The sequence below is a fragment of the Filicampus tigris genome, chromosome 9 (genome assembly GCF_054856515.1).
Source record: "Filicampus tigris isolate MCC_2025a chromosome 9, RoL_Ftig_1.0, whole genome shotgun sequence".
Taxonomy (NCBI): Eukaryota; Metazoa; Chordata; class Actinopteri; order Syngnathiformes; family Syngnathidae; genus Filicampus; species Filicampus tigris.
The window spans coordinates 12,249,654-12,275,764 of record NC_141225.1 but is presented as its reverse complement, the minus strand read 5'-3'; the positions used below and the strand labels follow the sequence as shown (position 1 = coordinate 12,275,764).

The window sequence follows — 26,111 nt, the reverse complement described above, 5'->3', positions numbered from 1 at the left end:
GTTTAGCAGGGGGGTCGGAGAGAGCGACCAGAGGAGGCGGACCTTCTCCAACCCCCACAGTTTGGGCTGCAATGTGCTTCACAATGCCGACCATTTCTCCACAAACATTGCTCACTTCTACCGAGGCGAGCGCCCTTTCGATTGTGCGTAAAACTCCCAAACACATTTTAATATAAAACTCCAAGGAGGACGGCCTTCTCTTCGTCACGCGCGTGAGGAATTAATCCCGCAGAACCATTTTTGGTAAGGCGTATTTCCCTTTTCTTCCTCTTCTTTTTCTTTCTTTATTTGATTTTTTATTATTACGTTTCATTATGTTTGTATTGCTCATGCGTGCACCGCACTGGATTGATCCGGTTGAATTAAGGGACTATAGTAGATATATAAAACCTTATAATAAAATATTACAAATACAAGTTGAAGACAGATGTATTTTTTCTTTTTTTTTTGGTTTTGTTTTGGGTTTAGAGAGGTGTCTTAGTCTTTGTCAATAATAATAATTAACAAAATAAAAGTGTTTTTGAGATCCTCTGTGTTGAGCGCCAAGACCACATGTCACGACCATGTGGCTCTCTGACAGATTGTGCTCCATCTTTTGTTTCACATGGCTACGGAAATATATATCGTGAAGTGCTCAGTTTGTCAGGCTGCATCAATACTTGTTTGAAAGGAACAGCAGTTACAGGTCAACAAACTCAACAAAACTCAACAGATTCATGTTATTTAAAACCGTCATCTAATGTAATAATTATTGGCAGATTGGCAACAAGTGGTTGGTACATTTGGCTCACAGTTCTGAGGTTCTGGGTTCTAATCTCTTCGTCTTTGCTGTGTTGAGTTCGCATGTTCTCCCTGGGTACGCTGGCTTTCCTTCCACGTTCCAAAAACATGAATAGTAGGTTAATAAAAGACTTGTCCATTGATGTGAATGTGATTGTGAACATGTCATTTGTCAACGTGCCCTGCCGTTGTGTGGTGACCAGTCCAGGGTGTATACCCCAATTTTCACCCAAAATCGGATCACTTGCAGCTCAGCGGCGCCTCCCGTGAGGATTAGCATTTTAGAAAAAAAATATGGACTGATACTAATTATATTTAATCATGTTTTATTGCTGCTGCTGCTGCTGTCTGCATAAACCAACGTTGAAAGGCAACAATGTAAAGTAGGTTGCTCAGTGGACACTTGATTAAGTGCACCTGTAATAGATAACAGGTTTGGCGAGCACGTCAATGCCCCCTCATTTTTTTTTTTTTCGTTGACAGGGGCTGGGGATGGAATATCTATGTGACATGTGTCTGGTCTATTGCCCAGAAAAAGAATTCCTGCTGTATGGATTTGTCCTGTTGGGTCCTAGTGGTCAGATAAGCCCGGCTGCGGTTAACGACCTCTGCATGTGCTCTCTAGTTCCAGCAGTCGGGTGTTTTATTCATGCGGGAGGCAGCCAGCTGTGCTGTAGAGATCATTAGCGTTGCAACGGAAATCCAGTTTCACTTAATTTTTTTCATTTACTACATTTAATGCCTCTCTTTTCATCTGTCAGTGACAGGCAAAGCAATGACATGCCCTTTAGTTAGATGGCAGACGGTACAATTAAACTGTGTATCCACCTGTTGCCATTCACACAATAAAAATAAATCGTGGCTTCCCGGGAGTATGTCAATTTCGATGACAGTACAATTCAACAGGCCCAGATTCCACACCAAGTCAGTTTGTGAGTAAATTGAGGAGATATCCTCATTTTTCCAGCATTTATATTTGTTGCGACATTTTTGTTTAGTGGTGTGTTGTTACATTTTTGTAATGTAAATAAATAATGGTTGGGGAACACCTCATCAAGACATGCTAGGCTCGAATGCAGATTGTTAGTTAACCACATCATCTCATTGGAGGAATATTAAAATATTTGCACAGACATGGCAAAATCTTGTAGAAAGTAGAGTGGAATCTGTTTTTAGCTTTGATTTGCTCTTCCAGTAGATGTGACGCCCTGGTTTTCCAATACTTTTGCCCAAATTTATCTAAAGTATCAGGTAAGCTCAATATCTTATGAAATTGATCAACTGTGATTTTGGGACTGCTACTGGAAGCCACGTGCAAACTTCTTGTGGTGGCTCAATGCTGGAAATGTACAATGTTGTGTCAACAGGCATAACGGTGGACCCACTTCCAATAATCTGTTTTGGGAAGAGGCTACTGGCAATGGACTTTGCATGGACAGGGAAAATATTTGCTTGTTCTAGATTTTTTAAATGTAGAACAAAAACTAGGTGGAAATGTACAATTTTGCGCTTCTTTGAAGTTATAGAAATGAGCAGATTTATTGGAAGGTCAGTGTTGTGCAGCTTTGTCCTTTTTAACATTAGGGATTGTAATTAGGGTATTTGACAAAATTCTGTTCATCGATTATTAGGGAAAACAAACAAACAATTACAGTATATTTGACAAAAATAATGGTAGAATCTCTAATTATAAAGAAATAATGTCTTTATAGGTAGGGTGAAAATAAAAGTTTTCCTTTGGAAAAAATGTCCACGTTTTGCGAAAACATTTAAACACAATGTATTATTAATTAATATTTTAAATGTTAAGAAATTTGACGACACAATGAACCGGCAAACTGCGCAGCCTCTCATAACGTCCAACCCATTCCAGATCTCTCACAGTCTTGCAGGTGAGGCAAGGTGACCTTGGCAAAATATTTGTAAGCACATACCATTCCTCGGGTCAAAAGTTTCCAAGATGTCAATAAAGAAGTGCTTTTGCAACATATAAATGGGCACCATGTCGCTGTTGTTTTTATGATTGCCTTCCACCAGACTCCTTTCTTGTTATATGTTCACTAATGTTAAACTGATTTCCTTCATGCACGTCTCTTAGCAGGAATTAAATTTACTGCTCGCTTTTTTACATAATTAGTAATCGCCTAAATGACCATATTGCAAAGTTGGCATGCAATGGCAACACTGACTCTGCTTCTCTTTGTTTGTAGCCATGCTGTTAGTGGAAGCAGTGCGAGTCAGAGGGGGCGCACTTTGAAGTTGGAACTATAGAAAAAAGAGATTGAAGATTAAAGTCAGCCTGACAAATCCATTTGAATTAATCAATAAAATCCCTTAATGTCCCAGCCCTAGTTGAGAGTGAATCAACAGTCTCTGCAGACTGTTCAGTAGCGCACTGATTGCTTCAAGGCATGCATGAGTATGCTTAAGAGGTCTAAATGTGTTTAATGTTTGACTTTCATCTTAGAATGTTTCAAATTAATTCAAGTGTTTTAGAAACCTGTAATACTGTATTTCTGAGCCACACCTCATGTTGCCAACTCCTGGTTACAAAATGCTTTCTCAAAAAAAATGTCAACCAGCAAGCAGCTAGCCCACTTGTGATTATGATATCCGCTAACTGATTCCTTATGAAATTAATTAGGCCTGACTACGATTTAAAGCAAAAAAATATCGTATCGCAATGTATCGTGATACTTTTTATGCCGATACCAAGTATTGATATGTTGATGAAGTACCGATACTACCGTTACCTTATGTTATGTTTCGCACGTTCTACTTTTGCATACTTTTGGAACATTTGAAATTCTAAAGTTAAGGTTTGTGAACGGAGTTTTATTCATTGCACTCCTGTGTATAGGGAACAGTTACTGTTACAGTTCATGCACCATTCAATCGTGACAGTTGAATAAATGTCAAATGGCACTTAAGTAAAAACTTTGGAAAAATATACCTGTTTTTTTTTAAACGAGCCCTTATATATATATATATATATATATATATATATATATATATATATATATATATATATATATATATATATATATATATATATATATATATATATATATATATATATATATATATATATGTTACTCTTCATATACATTAGAAGTAAACAAGAAGGGCTAATGAAGGGGAAAAGTCCTCACTATGATGTCACGCAAGATGTAGATTCTTAAAAATCCAGCTCTTCTCTTGAATCTTATTACATTGCAGGTGTATGTAATGAAGTGGCTGTTGAGTCAATAGATATTGGCACTAGGTGTGCTTTCCGAAAGTGAACGGCTGAGCACAGAGCAGGGTGTGTGCATCAAGGGGTGGCCGCCTTCACAGGATAGCATGTGTTCCTGTGATCTCAGAAGGCACGTGGCCGAGGATGAGCTGACGCTGCCAGGCGCCCTCGACTGAACCTCGTGCCTGTTCCTGATTGACCACGGCCACATGGGCCTCCTCCCCTAAACACTTGTCCAACTGACACAACGGAAAATGTTGCGAGATCTTGAACAGCCCCAGTTTCTATGCATTTGCTTGTACATTTCCCACTCACCTGTTCAAACATTTCAAAATTCACAGCAAGTTGTGCAGAGTGAGACGTTCTTCATGACAACTGCTTATACTGTATAACAACTGTGGAGCCCCTCCTGGCGCTGTGCCGACAAAGACGCGAACTTCACATGCTTCAAATAACACGGAGACATCCAAATGACATTTTTCAAAAATTCTTCCCTTCAATCCATAATTCTTCCTGAAGCTTTACCCCCATTTTACCAATGATGGTACTACATGGGCACAATGCATAACAGCATGACAAATGTGTATTAGTGTTCCAACAATGACATTTCATACAACCGGGAAGTTTTATTACTATTATTATACCTTGCAAAGAAAACATTACTCATTTCTGTCCTCGCTGCTCAGTACAATATTCTTAAAACCAAAAGGAAAACTGAATGTAGACCAGGAAGTGTGTATAACCAGTTAAGATATGGCAGAGCACACAAATTCTTGGTCTTAAGAGTGATGAACTTATTTTCTGATACTTCTGATATTTTCTGAAGTGAAGTCAAAATGTTTCTTTACAATAATATGTTCTATGCGCTCAAACTAGTCTAAACATGGCATTCTGATCAGTATTGCGTTAGTGGAATATGGATTGAGCAGCAAAATCCACCCTTTTAATCCATCTCAGCGGACGATCACTTGGCATGTACATCCACTTTGTCGACTGAAAATGACATCACAGTGACTATAGGCCGAGATAACAACCAATCATGGCTGACCTTTTTTCTGGATTTGGTCATATGATCCTTAGGCACTGTGATGTCATTTTCAGTCGACAGCAAGTGGTTTCTTTGTTGTTGTGGTCTGATATAGGTTATGGACGTGACCCCTAATATTTGACTGAGTACTAGAATTTTGAAAATTCAACCCACTTAATTCACATGTTCCCATTTTGAACGTCCTAACCCATTTTTTAAAGCTTTATAGCCCCCACACATGAGAAGAAAGAAGTGACAAATGTGTTCTTACTGCTCTTGTAATGTGTGATCTAGGCTGGACTCACAGCAAATGCCCAGTGCACCCTAATTGGCTATCGTTGCATTTGACGTCACAATCATGGAGAGTGAATCAAGATTTTCCATTCTGGATGTTGAACAGGTTTAATATTTATGATTAACTGTGTTTTCCGAGCAGGTAGGGGAGGGGAAATCACTCCGAAGACGCCACACGTGGCAGGGTTATCACTCAGGATTATCTTTTCGAGACATCTGAGAACGGGGGATCAGCTCAAATTTGGTCGATTAAGTAGATTTAGATTTATTTATTGGTGCCCGTGGGGAAATTCGCCTCCACAGACTGCACATAAAGACACAACAAATGCCATACATCACAGACAAGACAGCAAACCAAAACAAAACACTATACACAACAGTTATTAACACAACGGTGCCACTACATTGTAGCCTGGTCAGCGTGGTCTACTGTTTAGGGCGGAAATGGCAGTAGGGATCAGGCCCTTCCCCAGGCGAGCCCTCCTGAATTTTATGGACCTGTATCTACGCCCTGAGGGTAGGGGAATGATATATTGGTGTCGTGGGTGAATAGTGTCCTGTACTATTGAGTTCGCCATTCGGATGATGGACCTGTTGTTTAAGTCTGAGAGGTTTGGTGTGGATAGGTCGATGATTTTAGCTGCTGTGTTTGTGATGCGTGTGAGTTTGGTGCGGTTGGTGACAGAGAGCATGTGTTAACTTGAAGGAATTATTTATTGACATTTTAAGTTATCTTTATAAAAGATTCCACTGACTAAGATGTATATTGGCAAATATTTATAATAATAATAATTAAAAATATTAACATTATGCAAATCTGAAAAATTGTTCAATAAACATGCTTAGAGATGTTTCAACAAAGTTTAGAGGTTTATGTTTTTATAGATTTTGATGGCAATATTTTCCTTTTTTGGTGAAAATATCGACTCCAAATATCGATTATTGGCCTCTTTGACTACTAACTGTCGGTATCGGCCCAAAAAAAAAAAACATATCGGTCTATCTCTAGTCAATATGACTATTTCCAGTTGTACATGCACCTGTAATTGATTTAGACAATCAGGGTTCCATTGCGTATCCCAATCAGGTAAATCATCATATGCTAATAATTTGAGAGCTGCCAGATTTGAGTGCTTTTACTGTATTGTTAAACCGTGCTGCATTATTATCTGTTGCAACCGCATTGTTCCAGCGTGTGAAACTAATGCCGCCTCCGAGAATCCGCAGCTTATGACACGCAGTTCGCAAAACACAAGAGCAAACACCCAAAGTCAAACAGGCCTTGACCTTAGGCGGTGTGATTTGTTTGCCTGGCCGGGCTGCGATATTCTGTGATGAGGACACATTTGTGTTACCCAACCGGCACTCTGAGACGAACTTGTGAGATTTGTTTGTGAATGAATTGGAGTCGGTTGTGTTGAAAGTCATTGTTTCAAAAGAGGATATGAGTTACGGCCGGGTAGCCATGCAACAGACACCAGAAAACATTTTGCCTTCAATTTTCAAACGAAAGGTTCCTTGTGCACACATGCAGGATGCATTGCAGAGGCAAATAATACAACCAATACGCAGCTGTTATAGTGATGCGTTGCAGTTGTATCCCACTGCAAACTGCAACCACAAAAATAATGTATTGTTCAATGAATATTTTTGACAGCATTATTACCCACAGAGCTCCAGTACTGGATCATGTTAGATTGTACAGACGTACCTAATTAAGTGGCTGATGCGTGTACGTCCCATATATATGAGCGCCACCTTACCATGAAATTAAATCACCCAGTGCTGCAGACCCAAACGCAACTGAGCTGTTAGTCAATGTAAATTGAGTTTTTCCAAGCATGTGATATATCATTAGTCCAATAACATAATTGCCCAAGTCACGCTAGCTTACTGTTGTTATATCAATTAAAAATATCCATGTGCTAAAAAAAGTGTGTGTATTTTTTTCACTTTATTTCTGTGTAGATTCTCAGTTATCTAGGTCATGGTAATCCTCAAAACATGAATCCAGGCAACTGGACTCCTCCTGTTTGACAAATTTCTTGTGTTTTTTTTCACGTTTTCAAACTTTTTCAAAAATGACTTGGGCAATTATGGTTTTAGGCAAACGATATGCTGTAAACAAAAGTAGAATGCTTCGCCTACTTTGTGAAGTTGACATTTTTTAAAGTGTTGAATACGCCTGTCTTTAAATGAAGTTAAAGAAGCCAAGCTAATGATTGTATGTGCTAACATGCTAACAGCAGTCCTCAGTGTTTTAATATCATTAACGCTTAACATACACTTATTATGAACACTACATAATTCTGAGCAGCAACGCTAGCTCCGATGCTATCACGAACACAAACGTGTGGGGAAAGATCAAGTTTTTTTGACATCGCTTATTTCGATAGCCGGAACAATAAAATGCTCTTCTACTAGATGTCAGAAAGTACAATTCACTTGTGTATCCACCGGTTGCTATTTACACAACAAAATACACGGCATCCTGTATATTTGGGATTTAGCTTTTGTAAATTTGAATATATTTTAAGGGGAACGTATCCTCTTTTTCTCGCTGAAAACATCCCCTTTCACTATTTTTATGCTCTGGCCAACGTAATATAAGTATTGATTTAGCGGCAACTAGTGGTCATTTGATATCTAGGAAATATTTGTAGTGAGTTGAGTAGTTTCATTTTCAACTCGTGGCACCGCAGCAATTACAAATATTTTGAGAGTGGGCAATCACTTGCAGATTTTTTGTTCATATGACATAGTGTGGCTTTAATTAGATAGTCAATCCATTTTGTTTGTCCATTGTGCATTTTGCTGTAAGTATAGCACATGTTTCTACTCCATTAGAGACACTGAATTCTGCTGACAACAAGCGATCCAAAGAGCTACACCTTTCACGATGGAGCAAGATCAGTCCGAGATGAACATATTATCGAACGGGAAAAGTCACAACCTCGGGGACGATGTTGACGTGCTGATGAAGACGTCTCTCGAGGATGATCAGTGAGTGTTTCCTGTACTCCGCAAGCAGGTCCTCGGCAGTCCCACGTCTATTTTGTGCCTTGAATTTGTCATTACTAATGAGTTTCATAACAGGTTGGATGAGTGTCGACTAAATGCCTGTTTGCTTTTTGTTTTTATTATTGCATGTTTATTTTATTGCCTCAATGGGTGGATCCTTGCACAGAAATGGCACTCAAGCAGTCAGGTATGACAGGTTTAAACTGAATTTCAACTTAATTTACTGTTGCTGACTTTAATGAATCATGTTGTTTGAACTATATTAGCAATTGGGTGAGAGTTTTAACTTGCATTTGAAGTAACTGCCTACATGTCTCACATTAGATTTGATGACCCCGATGGAGGAATGGAGAATGAGGAATTTTTGCCCAGCGCAGATGGAAAGAAGCCAGTTCGATTCACAGATGTGAGAAAACACAAGTCACTACATAAGTAGTTTGTTTATTTGTTATCTTTATATATTTGTTCTTTGCTTGTTGTATCAGTTTGAAGGGAAAACCTCCTTTGGTATGTCTGTCTTCAACCTGGGTAATGCCATTATGGGAAGTGGAATTCTGGGACTGGCTTATGCCATGGCCAACACTGGCATACTCCTCTTCTTGTGAGTAATACCAATGATTTCCAGTGCCCTATTTAGGATCAACTAGAGTGGTGGTATTGAAAGTGTGAAGATTTTAGCTTGAAAATAAAGTAAATCATGTTCTCTAAACCCGATAGGATAACTTCAGCTAGCATAAGAGGCAAAATGGGTTGACTTTTAAGTTGTCATAATGATGTTATATAGTTGGTTCCCCTAGACCAGTAACGTAACAATGGCGAGAAAGGACTCCAGAAACCAGTTTAACGGTTTTGGATATTATAAGACAGTAATATGGAAATAAGCATTGATAAATTAAAATAGTTTTATTTGTCCCTAAACACATTTTGATGCTGTTTTCAAAAATGTCTATACTTTTTTCTAGCAGATCAGGTTTTTGAGATATTTTCATTTTTGCTTTTAAGTTTAACCTATAAAAGCTTGCGCAATACAGATTTTACAGCACATTGTAATTTATAGCTATGATATTTCAGAAAAAAAGGCCATGTCTAGAAAAGTTTACTTGCATCTCTGATTTAAAAAAAAATGGTAAAAATGTGTTGACCAGTGTTATTTTTAAGTACCCATCCACTATATGTTGCTAAAATATGATTAGTTAACCAATGATCATTTTAAGAATGTAACTGAATGTAATACTTTTTTTTTTTAAAGATGTTTGGGAGAACTTTTTTTCCCAACATATCCCCGTATTCTCTAAAGCCATCAGATTTGCTATTTTTTTGAAGCATGGGAAACTTTGTTACAATACAACAGAAGCAGTAATACATATTCAATAATATAATAATATGTTCAAGGCTACAGAGACCCACACATTGATGGAAATGCCATTTCTCATAATAAACAAGCGAGTGAACCCACTGTTCTACGTTCCTATTTGGTCAGAGGGTGCACGCACATCAATCCACTTTCCCAAGCCCTTAAGTCCACTCAGTATCTCTGGATGTGGGGAAGGCCTTGTAAGACTGACTTGATATGGAGGCCGAACCCTGAGAAAGCCTCAGCATTTAAATATCTCATGACTGTGTGTGTTCTCAATGGCCAGTTGTTGCTGTTTCAAGCACATTATGGTACCTATACTTCGTTAGATGCAAAGTTAGATACAGATGGTCTGCAGAGTCTAATGGAGATTCCATACAAGAAATCAACCAATCGTATGAACACAAGAGCATTCAGAGAATGCAGATCTTAGTTAGTTTCAGCCCATCGGCTTGTCTCAGGTGAGGCGTGGAAAGTTTGAGGCCAAACATTGAGGTAGTAAAGATTCCATACAGGTTGATTATTATACATCCAAACAGAGGTCAGGAAAGCTTGCCGTAGTGTCAAGGTCTTTAGTTTCAGTGCATGACGGTAGCTAGACATTAGAGTCTTTATCTATCCCAATCCTGCCACTTTTGCACCCTGCATTCAAACAAACAGGCAGGCAGACTAAATGACCAGCGCCTACCAAGGCCATGTCTGACAGCTGCACTCTGCACGTAGTAAGGGGACATAAATGAGCAAATCCAGATCCCACATTAGGGCTGCAGATTGGACTATTTTCGGCTGTGGCCTTTCTGGAGTCTGTAAGAGTGTGTACATATAGGTGGGTTTATTATGGCTCATGATCTGTTTTGAGATGCTGGCTATGATGCCCAATGTGTCTCTCTCTGGCTCGGGTTTAGTGAGCCTCTGTTTGGAATAATTCCTTCCTAAATCCATCTGTCACCGTCATATTTTTTTTTAATTTGTACATTAACAGTTTAACATCATGAGGAGAAATTAACAACAACAAAATGCTTAAATCTTTAGTGTGAAATCAGGACTGATCATAAATGCCATTGTTGCACCTCGCATCTCCTTCCTTAAAAGGGGAAGTCAACCACCCGTTAATCCAGCCGTTTTTAGCCATCTCAGGGGGTGGCCATTTTGTCACTCCTGTCGACTGAAAATGACATCACAATTCCTCAGGGCTCAGGTAACGACCAATCACGGCTGACCTTTTTCTGTAGCTGAGCCGCGATTGGTCGTTACCTGAGTCCTGAGCATTTGTGATGTCATTTTCAGTCGACAGAAGTGACAAAATGGACGCCCCCTGAGATGGCTAAAAACGGGTGTATTTTGCTGCTTAACTCATATTCCACAAACGCAATATTAATTAGAATGCCGTGTTTCAACTAGTGGGCCTCCATAGAACATAGTCTTGAAAAAAATGTGTTTGGGTTGATTTCCCCTTTCAAGAAGACAAACGGGATTATTGTTGTTGTTTTTTTTTTAACATTTTAAAACTGTTCCCTGATGACTTAGTAACAATCATCATCCAGAGTGGGAGATGTTTACCTCCCCGCGACCAGACAGCAAATCGATGGCACTTGTGCCCCGGCTAATTTAACCCGAACCATCCAACAGCACTCACAGTCAAATCCACAGTCAAGTATAACAATAAATTAACCACTAACGTAATCTGAAATGGGAAAACATAATGCAAATGCACCGAATGTTCTACTTTTTGGTTACAAGTGACAAACATATGTCAGGGGCAGCTTACTAGCTATGAGAAGCTAACATGGCAGTCAAGAGCTTTATTCAATGCCCAGTTCGGTCAAACACTCCAAACAGAAGGACTCAAATCCATGTCAACAGTCACAGATTATCCAAATTTGTGTTTCACAAAAAGATAGCTAATGCCATCTGAGAATCATAGCAAGAAGTTGAACAAAAATGGGAAGTGCGTACCAAAATAAAACTGGTAACAACACTTGTCTAACATGACATGGAAAGAACTGCTAATGCTAGACAAAAGTAGTTGGACACCATCCTTAGAATGTCAATCTGCTTTCCAACGACTGTACAAAGAAATGGGATGGACAAGGACAGAAAATATAATTTATTTGAATCATGTTGCAGGTTTCTTCTGACTGCAGTGGCAGCCCTGTCATCTTATTCCATTCATCTACTGCTCAAATCCTCCGGCATTGTGGGTAAGAATATCTTAGCCCGGTTGTATAGAAACTGTCGACATCATTGACTATTCAGCTGATGATTTCTTACGCGTGAAGAATGTTAAGCAGCTGTTTATAGAAAGTTTAAGATGTTGGTTCCTCTTTCACTTCTATTATAAGAAGGAGAATGCACAAAATGTTTTGTAGAAACTTGGGTGTGACAAAGCCATAAACGGTTGTGGGTTAAATGGCTCACCATTTATATGCAATGTCTCCTAGATAATGAGTGATGCTTTGGTGGTTTCAGGAATTCGGGCCTACGAACAGCTGGGCTTCAGGGCCTTTGGCACTCCTGGAAAAATGGCGGCCGGTATTGCAATCACTCTGCAGAACATTGGAGGTGAGTGAGGAATCAGATTATCTCACACTGGGAGTAGCTTTAGACTTAACTTGAATTTATCACATCATTAGCAGTTTATTTTTGTTTGTTACACATCGCATCAGCAAGTGTTGGAGATGCGCATCCATAGTGTGCAGGTCTTTAATCTGCTCAAATTAAGATGAATGCTACAAAACTGACAGGGCAGGTCATCATAGTGCAGGTGGATGATATCACTCTAGGTGCCCAAGACTTGAAGGTGCTTTTACTTTATATTCGTCAGCCATCGGTGGTCTGTTTTGTAATGTCAAGGAAAGCGCCATTACACAAAGCTGGGATTTGTGCTCACACTTGACTTTTGAAATAGACAGATCGACCAGGTGCTTCATAGAAGAGGTTATTTTTTTCATTTTAAATCTGTGTTTGACATATGTAAGCTAGTTTACTTTGTTAATAAAATAATCATTCTTTTCATTCTTTTATTCTTATTTTCCCTAGAGTTTTATTTGATAATTTATGATAAATCAAAATGACCAATTATGAAATGAGACTATAAATAAAAAAGTGATAGTGAAAGTGAAAATACATGTGAATCACCTTACATGCTAGATTAATATAATAAATATTACAGGACTCTTGATAATGTGCATGGTTAGTGGGCCTGATTAAAAATGGAATGGGCCATTTGTGGACCGCTGTCCATATTTTACCCACCCCTCATATAGACATTATGTATCAATGATTTTCTCACTTATCTTTTGATCACTTTAAAGGCCAAACACTTTTGAAATTGCATGATCTGAATATCGTTATACTACTTATATATTGATCTAAAGTCACATTTTGCCCCCAAAAAAGTTAAGTAAATCACCTCCCCGTGATGCTCGTGGATCATGAAATTATTAACAAATATGATATATTCAGTGTTGCGTTCAGTTTTTTTGTGTTATCTGAAAAACTGTGAGAGAACGACTTACGCCATTGTTTTCGCAAAGTCATGATAAATCGGCCATAAATATTTCTAGTTCAGCTTACCCTAAATTCCCCTTGATGGGCCAGTGCACTTGAAATGATTATTGACCCTAATGTCTACTATCACAGGTTTCACATTAACAGTGTGCCAGTTATTACAGTGAGACCCACTCATGGTTCTATATTTTGTCTCTGTTGCAGCCATGTCCAGCTACCTGTACATTGTCAAATCCGAGCTACCTCTGGTCATCCAAGCATTCTTGAAGGCTGACCCTAGCGCAGAGTGAGTAGCAGCATTAACAGCACGGCATGTGACTTCACAGCTGCCCGGTCAAGGGCTTACCAGCTGGCGTTGAAGGGGTGTGATGTGAATGGAAGCTTGTAATTGGACGGACAAGAGGTGGGCTTGTCTTGATAGTTGTCGGCTGATTTGGTGTGGACACAATGTCAACCTTCAGTCACGCCGAAGATGCTTTGCAACAGACCACACAGCACTGCTCTGGGTTCCTACCGCCTCTTCCTATGTAAACAGTGTGCTCAAAATGGACTTCTGCCACATACCTTCGGGCCACTCCCATCCCTCACTTCGAGTGTATACCTAAATCAACAATACCTCAGAATGAGAAATGTGGACGTATTACATATTGGGACACCTGGCAATTACACCTACAGGAAACAGAAATATCGTCGCTGTCCTGTGAGAAGCACTTATGTCCATTTTTTTCTTTTTCCTTGTCTTTACGTAAATGGAGTTTCCGCGTTACAGACATCGCATTCGCGTGAAAAAAAAAATGGACATACGTGTTCTTCACTGGACAGCAACGATATGGTTATTTATGTTGGACGTGAGAAAGGTGTCGGATTGGGTTGAGTTCTTTCACACCATACTCTCTCGTGCCGTCTTGCGTTATTTTACCTTGTTATCCCACAAAAGCATCTTATTCGTAATGAAGTATTACCGTTGTATGAAATTTGATTGATTTGAATTTTTCCTTTTTGCAACGCAGTGTGCGCCCCAAATAAGTGACACATCGTGAGTCACACTTTCTGTCTCTGATTGGTTGTATTTCAACAAGAGCGGTGGTTCCTTGAATTTGAATTTAGAGGCCCTGAATAATGCCAGTGACAGTTAACAAATGTGAAAAAAATATATATCTTTTTTTTTTTCAAATTGCAAACTCCCCTTCTAACTTATCATTCATTTTCTTGTAGCTGACAAAAGAAATCAATGGCGGCATTGGTGCCCAATACGTCTATTTGTTTTACTCATTTTCTAGCTTGTACATTTAATATTAGCGTTACACGAAGGAGATGCTAGCTAGTTCATTTAATATTAGCGTTACTCGACGGAGACTACTACTTGGCTTCCAGGGGGGGGTGGGTGTCGGGGTGCCGGGGTGTTGCGGCGGGCCGCTTAACGCACTGACAAATTCACACAGGGTTATCTACACATTTTATGCTTGCATATTTTTGCAAGATTCACTTTAGGTATTGTTAAGTTGAATGACTGAAGTGACAGCAGCAGATGGTGACACGAGGTCTTCATTCCGAGTGAGACGACAGGTCGCCTCGGTGCTGACCCCACATCGAAGGTTCATGTCCGCCTGGCGTGCTTCCCGCCACTCCGATCCATGGCATCGAGCGCCGAGCGTGGCATGAGTGGGAGGGAGTCGTGTTTTTTTATTTACAGCCCTCAGTTCTTAAAATAGATGGCGATGACTTGCGGCTGACAACAAAACGACGCCTTCCGCTTGAGAAGTAATTAAAATATCATGATATAAATGCATATACCTGTATATATATATATATATATATATATATATATGTGTGTGTGTGTGTGTATATTTATAGCAGTACAAGATGTGAACACACTATAAGAGGTAATAATAAAGTGGATTCGTATGTGATTGGCCACACTAGGCGAAATTGAAGTCACATATGTGAACCTTAAACTTGCACTTGACTCTTCAGGCCCTGAAGCTAACATAGTGTCACATTTCAGTTGGTTACATAAATGCACATTTAAAAAGTGTAATGTAATAACACACAACAGGGGGTCTTGTCAATATAAGAGCTGCTTTGAGAAAAGACAAAAAGATAGACACACATACATTTAAAGATGCACACACCCACACACAAACACACGTTCACAAACACACTCTTGAGGCATTGTCCTTCTTCCTGTATCCCAAATATGGATGTTTGCACTTTACTATTATTGCCCCCTCGAGATGATATTTGTTTTCTTTGTCAGGCCAGGTGAGGAATTTTTTTCCCCCCTGCGCCATTAAGCCCACGGTTAGCCCCCTGCCTCGATGACCGATGGCAACCGCACGTTTTCTGTTGACTGTAAACTGTTGTGGACGGGTGTCAAAACAATGAAAAAAATACTGGCGGTCCATTCAACCAAAGTGTACGTCAGACATGATAGACAGACACAAAGCAACAATGGCAATGAAAATTCTGTGCCAATCGGTTTAGCTCGGCGGACACTTTAAAATCAAATGCCCCAAAAAGTGGAATGGTTTAGAGTTCAACTAAAAACAAAAGGTTTATACTGGTATCAGCTATAGGAACACAATGTTCACATCAACATGATTTGCTATGGTTGAAATTAGAACAACTTGGAAGTCAACCAGCATTTGGAACTTCTTCGATGTACTGTACATAGTATATCCCTCAGGGTTCATGTTTTATGAATGTCATCAATGAACAGCTTGTTGAATGGGGGGGGGGGGGGCGTACATGCCGTGTCCACATTAGCAGATGGTGAGTCAGCAACACAGGAATAAAAGCGAGGCAATACCACCATTGGGTATGCAATTCCACTCGTGTCTGTTTTACAGGCTTGCATGGGGATGTCACATCAGTTGGGTTAAGCTTGCCCTTCCTTCTGTGCAGCTGCGCGCTCTCTCACAGTAAATCCTCAGTTATGTAGGATTCGATTTCAGTGTGACTGCAGAGGCAAACACTGCACAATTTCAACTTGAAGTATTTCACTGTTTGAGAGTCCAAAAATCAGGACAGTTAAACGTGCACATTACACAATATCATAATTTACATTGCATTCCAAACAATGAGCTTACGAAAGTACACTTTTGCCCGTTCTTAAACAGTCTTTGGTACTTGAATGGCAACTACCTTGTCATCATGGTCTCCGCCAGTATCATCCTGCCCCTGGCCCTGATGAAGCAGCTGGGTGAGTGTGGACACTCAATCCCCTTCCACATACTGCTTGACTCAAAGTTCAAGATATATATATATATATATATATATATATATATAAAATCTTATTTTTGTAGACAATGTAGAGTTAGTATCCTCTGTTGCCAGTTACAACCTTTCTGTTTTCTTTCAGGTTACCTTGGCTATACCAGCGGATTTTCTCTCAGCTGTATGGTGTTCTTCCTCACTGCGGTATGTTCGCCGAGTAGGGAATGGTGTCAAAAGTTAAGGAAAAACAGATAGATGTTTGATCCACAAATGGAACAATCTATTTCCTGGTTCAACTAGAAGTGGTATTGAAACGGTTCTGTTCATCATCAAATCTTGTGTCATGAGACCGTTGCAATCGAGATAAAGACAGACTGGAAGAGTCACGGAAAGGCCTAGAAGTGGATGTCCTTGATGCAACTTTTGCCGTTCATCTCCTTGTCAAATAAAGTTAACTTGGAAAGGTTACAGTGTAATTAAGGTTTTAACTTTCTTGAGTGGTGTAAAAAACACAGTATGTTCTGCTAACATGGTTGCCAGTTTGCGTGCACGTTTTGCTAAGTTTAGTAGCACACCACCGCTCACTATCATGAACCCCATTTGTGTCTTCTCGTAACAGTGCGCTTACAAATAGAATTTTCTTTCAACAAATGTCCTCCGGTCACTCCTCCCCTAAAGGTCATATACAAGAAGTTTCAAATTCCGTGCCCTTTTGAGGAGTTCAACTCGCTCAACAACACCGCAGCCCACCACAGCCTGAACGTGTCGAACCACGTTAGCGATCACCTCCTGACTCACGAAGGAGACGACGCTCTTTGCGCGCCGCGCATGTTCACCATCAACTCACAGGTGAGCCCACACACACGATGTGGATCTTAATCAATGGGTGATTCAGTCAGTGGTTGAAAATCTTACAAAACAGATTGGAGCAGTTTAAGAGAAGGGGTCCATGTGTGCCATGCAAGGGTCAAAAAAGGCCTTCTTGGATGAGTTTGGTGTGGAAGAACTTCCACCAAGCAACTTTCAAAAAAACAATTCATATTTTCATTCCTTGTTCACTTCCTGTTGGTGTAACGCATTTGTGTGCTTCTCCACAGACAGCCTACACTATCCCCATCTTGGCTTTTGCCTTTGTTTGCCACCCCGAGGTCCTCCCCATTTACACTGAGCTCCGCAAGTGAGTTGCTTGTCTCTAAATTGCAAGTTTTAATCATGTTTAACCTGAAACTATACGACACTCAGATGTTTTCTTTGAAATTGCAGCCCCACTAAAAAGAAGATGCAGAACGTGTCCAACATCTCCATCTTTGTCATGTACACCATGTACTTTCTGGCAGCTCTCTTTGGCTACCTAACCTTCTACGGTGAGTGCACGTTTGTCCACACATTGATTTGTGTTTTGTAGTTATGAACAGAATATATACAGTGCTGCTTTTGGAATATGCAAACAACATAGGATAAACAAATGTACCCATTTCAAACCCATCATAAAAGCTCTAAAATGGGGAAAATGTTTCATTTTAAACTGGCCGGCCACATCATTAGGTACACCTGCACAACCAAGTCGGATCAAAGTATGAGCAGTCAGTGTAACCATGAATTCTTCTGCCTTCTGCAATAAAGCCAAAAAATGAATAAATAAATACAAATTATGAAAAGCTTATTTGAACAACTAGATGTATTTGGGGTAAGTCGGAAGCACTTTAAAAGGTGGCAAATGTGTGCTGACTCCCATTTAACATGTGTTTGAATAGGATTAGTTAATTCTGAACACAGCCACATCCTAGTTATGAGTGTGTGCGTACTTGTGCAACTACATGTCAGCTAAAAATTGTTGTTGGTGGTGGAGTTTTTTTTTTCTTTCATTGAGTTGTACAGATTAAACCGACGTCACATTACTGGCTTAATACATCTTTTCTTTTTTATCTTAACCTCTTTTTTTTTATATCACAGAAAACAGGCATTTGGACAGGGTTGTGTGGAATTTTATATCAAATGTAAATAAGGTGACCTGATAGCTCTCTCTCTCTCTCTGTCTCTCTCTCTCTCTCTATATATATATATATATATATATATAATTTGCTTTTTTGAATGTACTCCTGCAGGCAACGTGGAGCCAGAATTGCTGCACACGTACAGCCGCATTGACCCATACGACACGTTGATCCTGTGTGTGCGTGTGGCCGTCCTCACCGCCGTCACACTTACCGTCCCCATTGTGCTCTTTCCTGTAAGTTTCCACTTTGTTATGCTTGGAGACCACAATACAGCACAATAATGTGGTTAATCTCATTTTGCCTGTTACGTGTGTGTGTGTGTGTGTGTGTGTGTGTGTGTACAAAGGTGCGCAGAGCCCTCCAGCAGATGTTGTTCCCCACCAAAGCTTTCAGCTGGCTGCGTCACATCGCCATCGCTGTGGTTCTGCTCATGTTTATCAATATGCTGGTCATTTTCGCTCCCAACATTCTGGGCATCTTCGGAATCATCGGTTAGTATATACTATTCAAAACTATTTTGTACTACTACTGTAAATGATCGCAAAATGGAAAAATATAGTCTTTCACCAAAGTGGAAGCTCTATAGCAGGGTTCGGCAACCTTTAACACTCAAAGAGCCATTTCGACCCGGTTTCCACGGAAACGAAAACACTGGGAGCCGCAAACACTTTTTGACAACTGAAATGAATATGTATATATATTTCTTCCTATATACACTACCGTTCAAAAGTTTGGAGTCACCAAGAAATTTCCCTATTTTTGAAAGAAAAGCATTTTTTTTTTCAATGAAAATAACTTTAAACTAATCAGGAATACACTCTACACATTATTAACGTGGTAAATGACAATTCTAGCTGACAATTCTGTCTGGTTTTTGGTGCAATATCTACATAGGTGTATAGAGGCCCATTTCCAGCAACTATGACGCCAGTGTTCTAAAGGTACAAGGTGTTTGTCCATTGCGTCAGAAAGCTCAAGGATATCAGAAAACCCTTAGCATTAGCATTTTGAAAACATTTTCATTCATTCATTCATTATCCATACCGCTTATCCGCACAAGGGTCGCGGGCGTGCTGGAGCCTATCCCAGCTGCCTTCGGGCAGTAGGCGGGGGCACCCTGAATTGGTTGCCAGCCAATCGCAGGGCACACAGAGACAAACATCCGCACTCACAATCACACCTAGGGGCAATTTAGAGTGTCCAATCAACTTACCATGCATGTTTTTGGAATGTGGGAGGAAACCGGAGTACCCGGAGAAAACCCACGCAGGCAGGCACGGGGAGAACATGCAAACTCCACACAGGGAGGCCGGGGCCGGGATCGAACCCACGACCTCTGAACTGTGAGGCGGACGTGCTAACCAGTCGACTGAAAACATTTTGTGATTTGTAAATTTTTTTGTAAAAAAAAGTAAAATAAAATAAAAAAAGATTTTCTTTCTTTATTTATTTTTTTAGATTAAGAGGCCACTCAGTGTGACCACTACTTTCCCATCCCTGATTTATAGTCTAGAGAAATTTATCAACAGGTCTGCCTTTACACAGCTGCTCATGTTTGCAAAACGTTACTTTAGTGTTACCTACCCTATTTAACCAGCATTTGAAACAACATTCAGTATGATGCACTCAGTTATGCAGCGGGACCCCAAACTACAAGTACTAAAATAATTGTATCTGCAAATAAACACCTCTCTAAAAATGTCAATAAAAGTTGAGCATTAATATCTTAGCAAAGGCACTTACTCGTAGTGAATATACTGATTTATGTAATGTATTTTAGTAGCGCATATAGAAGGATTATGACTTACTTTTTGTGTTTACAGTCAGAGCCCATCTTTTACCTGTTCAGTACCCCTGTGTGCAAATCTAAAAATCGTGACCATTGCATGTTGACACAGAAAAGGGGAAAAATGTACAGCCAAAAAGAGTCAATATTAATGTGCCACTTATTTCACGGAATTGAGGTCATCCTTCTTTGTCCAGAGGTGAAAGTTGAAAGTGTTTCTGTTTACAGGCTGCCAAGGACGTTTTCAAAGCAGCCGATAGCTCGACAAACATGCATGGGGTACAAACATGGAGTGCCTTTAAACACACATCAGTGGTATGCAGGATAGAAGCTGGGTCATCTCACCTGTCAACAACAGAACTGACAGAGAGAGACAACATTTAGCACACTTTGATTCGAGTCATCAATGATCATCCCATCATACATTCCTGTTGTGTGCGGTACATTGAAGACCATTACTGATGTTGATTTTGCGTGTATGCTCAAGACAAAATAACTATGTACTATTATGTATTTATGTATTATTTATGTATGTTTTATGTATTATTATGTATTTGTGTAAGTTACAATGAACAAAATATAGTTTTATTTGCTTTCAATTGACCCACATAGGCCACGTGAAATGTAAACAGTATATTGTTGACACATTTAAAGAGTTGAAGTTAATTCCCCGTCCTTGGGAAGTTTCATTACTTTTGAAAAACAACCCCCGAAAATTGGTTGTTTGCGACTAAACCACCCCAAAAACTTGGTTCAAATAGACCGAGGTAGCGGGTCGGTCCCTTTTTGACCCACATTGGGTATTTATATAAGTCACTTGCATCATATGTTTGTCAAGGTTTTTACACTGGATGCCCTTCCTGGATCCAACCTACCCAAGCTGCTGCCAACTTTTGCCTAGAATCCAAAATTTACTTCAACTTCAGTACACAAAAACTGTCCAAAATGACTACCAGCTTCAGCTCTTAAAGCCATCTTCAACTCAATCTGCTGGGTCAAAATACTGAACGCAACTTTGGGTAAAATCAACTCAATCTGCTCAAAATCCACAGCTACCTAGCAAGTAGGTTAGCAAAACAACTTTTTTTTGTGTGTATTTATTTGGACTGTGGGAGTAATACCCGGGACTAACTTACAGTGCTGAAATAGTGTGCTGCTAATTACAATTCAAAAAAAAAAAAGTTTGTTTTATCTTTCATGGTTCCAGGTGCCACGTCTGCTCCTTGCCTTATTTTCATCTTCCCTGCTGTCTTCTACATCCGAATTGTTCCCAAAGAAAGCGAACCCATGAGCTCCGTTCCCAAAATCCTGGTAAGATCATTTAGACCACTTCTACTATCTAGATTATGTGAAGCCTTCTGCGATGCGCTGATGCTATTCCCAACTCTTTCTTATAGGCCACCTGCTTTGCCGCTTTGGGTGTCTCCTTCATGGTAATGAGTCTCAGCTTCATAATAATCGACTGGACGTCGGGAAGCGGCAATGCCGGCAGGGGCCACTAAAAGCTGCGTGAGTGTGTTCGAGCTGAGGAACGAACGACCAGAATTGAGAGCTCGCATATAAAAATGCCAAGCAAAATGTCAGACTTGTATTGTTAGAGCTGAAATAATATTTTACTGCAATGTTATACACAAATATTCACTGGCCACCTGATTAGGTACACCTTATAATGCGCAGGCATCAGAGTGGCATCGATAATTTTATGATGCTATGGGGGCTAAACCGCACTGCATCAGAGTTTTTTAAAAAAAAAGGTTCTTCCGACTAAACTAGGTAACCAAAGTACTGAAGTTAAATACATCCTAGTGGGATTATAATAAACAAACATTATGATAAACATATTGTTAAATGATTATCTCTTTTACCGTTATTATCTTTGCAAAAGCAAATTTATTGCTACAGATCTAATTTTATTGTGGCCAGTGAGTGGACAAGAGCAAAAATAATGCGCTTTAATTTCATGAATTGAATAATGCAACAATGAGCGTTGAGCTAAACCAGCCATTACCCATGAACAACTGCAGCTGGAACTGTAAAAACAAACATTGTATACATTTATAAAGTGTCTAAAAAAGGCTAATAAGTTATTTTCATGTGCAGTAGAGGAGAGACATTCAAACAGGAGTGTGTATTTATATAACTGCTGGTTTTTTTTAGCTCATTTAACTACTACTAGAGTTATTGCTCAGATACATTATGTATAATTCGATTTTGATTAATCTTATGTCAAACTGACTCTTTTTTTCAACCGTGCATCACTCATTGCACAATTATGATAAAACACAACTAATTGTGAGCTTATATATAACTAATATTCTACACACCCTGGTCAAATTTTGAGTTTATGTTGAATTGTATATGTTGAATAATAGCTCTCTTTTAAGTGGAGGTGACACGAGAAAGTGCCAAAAGACACTAAGATGGGAAAAATGTCCAAATTTCTCAATACAGTCAAATCCGACCACATATCCAGTTTAGCGCTCCATTTTCCATAGCGCTTGTCTGCATTAGCGTCGTTGGTGAACTGGAGCTGACTTTAGACGGTTAGCCAACAAGCCTTCACTCACATTCACACCTATAGACAATTTAGAGTCTTCAACTAACCTAACATGTTTTCTACAAAGAAATGTCGATTTCCTGCACTGAGCTACAAGTGATAGCTTAAATGCTAACCAACCATGCTGCAACAATGTGCCAAGTTGACTGTGGAAAGCTTAAAAATAGATGATACCGACCCTTTAAGCATTTCTCAGTTTCACTGGTTTTCATTTCATTTCAGCTATTCTTGTATTTGAGGATAAACTTGCTACTTGTCTCTTATTTGGTGTTGTCTATTACGATCATATACACTGACGTCCATGTCGTAAAGCGACACAAGTGTCGTGATGTTGGTGTGTCGTATCCATACCTGTCAACCCCGGGCTGTGCTGAATCTTACAAAAGTTGTAATTTGCCCGTACATTTCTGTATATAATCTTACACAGTATCTATTTTTAATCTTACCCAGTATTTATCGCTCAGCGGGAGAGGTGGGGGAAACGGAACGGATATTTCTAGATAGAATCTTACACAGTGTTTATCGCTCAACGGTGAGCGTGGGGGGGACGCTATGCTCGTTAAAGTCGGCCAAAGTTTGCAGTCGGAATCGCTAATGGAGCCGAAATGGGTAAAATGAGATTGGTTTAACAAAAAACACGTTTTTTTTTGTTCACGTACAAAAAAATACGGCATACACAATTTGAAATGATCAAAAAACGTATAAAATACGGGGGAAACGTACAAGTTGACAGGTATGCGTCTCAAACAACTTCTACGATGAATAAAGTTCTCATTAGCACGCAGTTGTTGCCTATGCATTATTAGACATAGAGTCACCTTTTTTGCGATGAATATGGAGTTTCAGATATGAAGACCGTGTCGCCTTGTTGACTGGATATTTCACCGCAGAGCATGAGTCAAAAGTCTTCTGTAAATTGGCCGATTGGAAGACAAGATGCCCTAAAAAAATGTGATTAGCGATTAGTCGACTTCAAATGTTTATCCTCGATGGGGCGTAGTAAAAACGATTTGTCAACTAATCTGTCAATGGTTCATCGTTGATTTATTTTTTTGTACTTTTTCATGCAGTCTACAAACAGAAATTAGACATTATAGTAGTTACATGGTCTTGGGTGACGCTTATACGTTTTCACAGTTTTTTGTTTAGTCACTTTTTTGTGTTATTTCCAGCTAAAAGACTAATTCAACTACTACCAAAACTTTAATGGCATATGAGTCGTATTGACTAATAATAAATATAGTACTATCATTGTGGTCTCTAAGATTTGAGAAATAAATGAAAGACATTTTTAAAGGGAAAGATGAGTGAATGACAAAAGCAGCCAGTGCGTGTCTGCGAATGTCATGATTGATTTGTGTTAATGATCTGGTTTCAGATACATTCTAGGATCAAAAATCCAAATGTAATGACACTTCCCTAAAAGGCAGAGCAACATCAATATCCAGCGACTGCTGGTTTTGACGAGCTCTTGTGAGGATAACATCATTCTCTTATTGTTGCTTGTCTATTGAAGTGAAATCCTTTACAGATTAGTGTTATATTTTTCGTATTTCTACTCACCTGATGTTGATGATCACCTGTTCATTTCAAGCTTTATTCATTTGGGGTTGTGGGTCATGTTATCGTTGTGGTGATTGTTTCGTTTTTTCTTTAATTTTTTTTCCCACAGATCACAAACAACATGCATGTACTGTATGTACTCTTTGTGCTGATTGATTTTTTTTTCCATGGAAATATATTATGTACAATGTATTATGAAGTGTAAATGTACAAAACAAATGAATGCAGAGATATATATTTTTAGCTATTCCCCCCCAAGATATGCTGCTTGTGCCCAAAAAGGATTTGACATTTTACCAGATGCCACAGTTTATTTATGTATAACTATTATTTGTAGCTGGAGCCATTTGGATGAATGCTATTGAGGTATTTTCACAGATAAATTGTGAACAACTCAAGGAAATCATTGTCCGTCCCTTACAATGTATTTGCAGTGTTTGAGCTCCATCCTTTTGTGCAAGAGAGTTCTTTATTTGAAGGGATAATGCCAAAATGACAACAAACTACCTGCTGTTTGAAAAAAAAAATGCCTTTAACTATTGAACACTGCATGCTGCAAGGTCAGTGAATAGACTACGTCTAACATGTAATTCCTGTTCCTAAATATGTTAATGTACCAGAAGTTACATTACACTCGTCTCTGGTAATGACAGATAGTTTATGAAAGTCTTTTGGGGATTGAGACTAGGCTTTATATTGGTAATGTGTATAAATGTAAACATTTTATATTTGTGAGGCATACTGCATTTGCCCTAGTAAAGTGTAAAGTGTAAATAGCAGGTTTAGTTTGACAATAAAATAATAGTTAATGTTTTTTTTCCACGTCTTGTGTCTTGTCTTGTACTCCAGCTTTATTATTATATGGAAGTGTATATTATTATTATTATTATTATTATTATTATTATTATCATTGCTACTACAGAGCTATATATTGTCATTTGACGTCATTCCCGGATTGTGATTACTTAAAAGTCCTGAACCCCCCCAAAATCTGCGCTGCAATTTGAATCTGACTCTGATTGACCAAAAAAATTATATAGTCAATATTTTCAAGTATAATTGCGCCTGGGCCATAGTTCATTTTAGAACGTTGGCAATTATGGAAAAAACGAATAAATGCTGAAAGAAAAAAAAGTTCTAGACAATACGATAATGTGATAAGTGCACAGTAACTGTTGGTCTCATTTTATAATTATTTTTCTTCTTATTTAACTTTCTCATTTGACAATGAAATCCTGGCATTGCCTTCAAGTTTAAGTAAGTACATACTGCAAAGCAACGTTTTGTGGTGCTGTAGTCTGATTGACTGGGAAAAGTATTACATTAGAGCAGTTGCGACTGAAAATGTGCACTTGTTGGAGTAAATGAATTACCGCTACCAGCATCATGGAGTTTTGAGACTCTCACTTCATATCCAGCATACATTGATCATCATTTAAGGTTTTTATCTTTTAGTCCCAAAATTAGCCAATTCAGATATGATTACAAACAAATATTCATCTTATTTGATGAATTAGCAAAAATTCAATATTTGCAGATTGTCAACTGAAAGATAAAAAGTGATTTAACATTGTACCACTTATTTTGTATTTTTCTCACGTTAGAGCTCTATTCCTTCTATTAAAGTGGCTCTAAGTAATGATAATTACTTTATTTGCTATTAATTTGTATGTACTGAACATTATTTGTCATTCAAATGCAGTTTGCCTCTCATCTGTCCTTGGTTCGAATGCAGAAAGTGGGAGGGCAAAATGCCCCTCAAAAATGCTTG

The 26,111-nt window shown here is 39.0% G+C and overlaps 1 protein-coding gene across 1 annotated transcript; it reads left to right on the top strand.

Moving 5' to 3' along the window:
* Nucleotides 1–25,154, top strand: LOC147141962 (sodium-coupled neutral amino acid transporter 3-like). Its single transcript, XM_086040351.1, has 17 exons — nt 1–243; nt 8,184–8,339; nt 8,524–8,544; nt 8,682–8,763; nt 8,843–8,958; nt 11,839–11,912; nt 12,181–12,273; nt 13,426–13,507; nt 16,341–16,423; nt 16,583–16,641; nt 17,116–17,286; nt 17,535–17,614; nt 17,701–17,801; nt 18,543–18,667; nt 18,781–18,925; nt 21,428–21,531; nt 21,618–25,154. Exons 2-17 carry the CDS (start codon nt 8,236–8,238, stop codon nt 21,720–21,722), a joined length of 1,545 nt encoding a protein of 514 aa, XP_085896477.1. The 5' UTR covers nt 1–243; nt 8,184–8,235; the 3' UTR covers nt 21,723–25,154.
* Nucleotides 25,155–26,111: the final 957 nt, after the last annotated feature.

What these genes read in the sequence shown, in the direction of transcription:
- LOC147141962 (XM_086040351.1), top strand. Translation starts at nt 8,236, where the DNA reads ATGGAGCAAGATCAGTCCGAGATGAACATATTATCGAACGGGAAAAGT. An exon ending in AAGGCTGACCCTAGCGCAGA is followed by an intron (nt 13,508 to 16,340) that starts GTGAGTAGCAGC and finishes GTTCTTAAACAG; the next exon opens with TCTTTGGTACTTGAATGGCA. An exon ending in GGCCCTGATGAAGCAGCTGG is followed by an intron (nt 16,424 to 16,582) that starts GTGAGTGTGGAC and finishes GTTTTCTTTCAG; the next exon opens with GTTACCTTGGCTATACCAGC.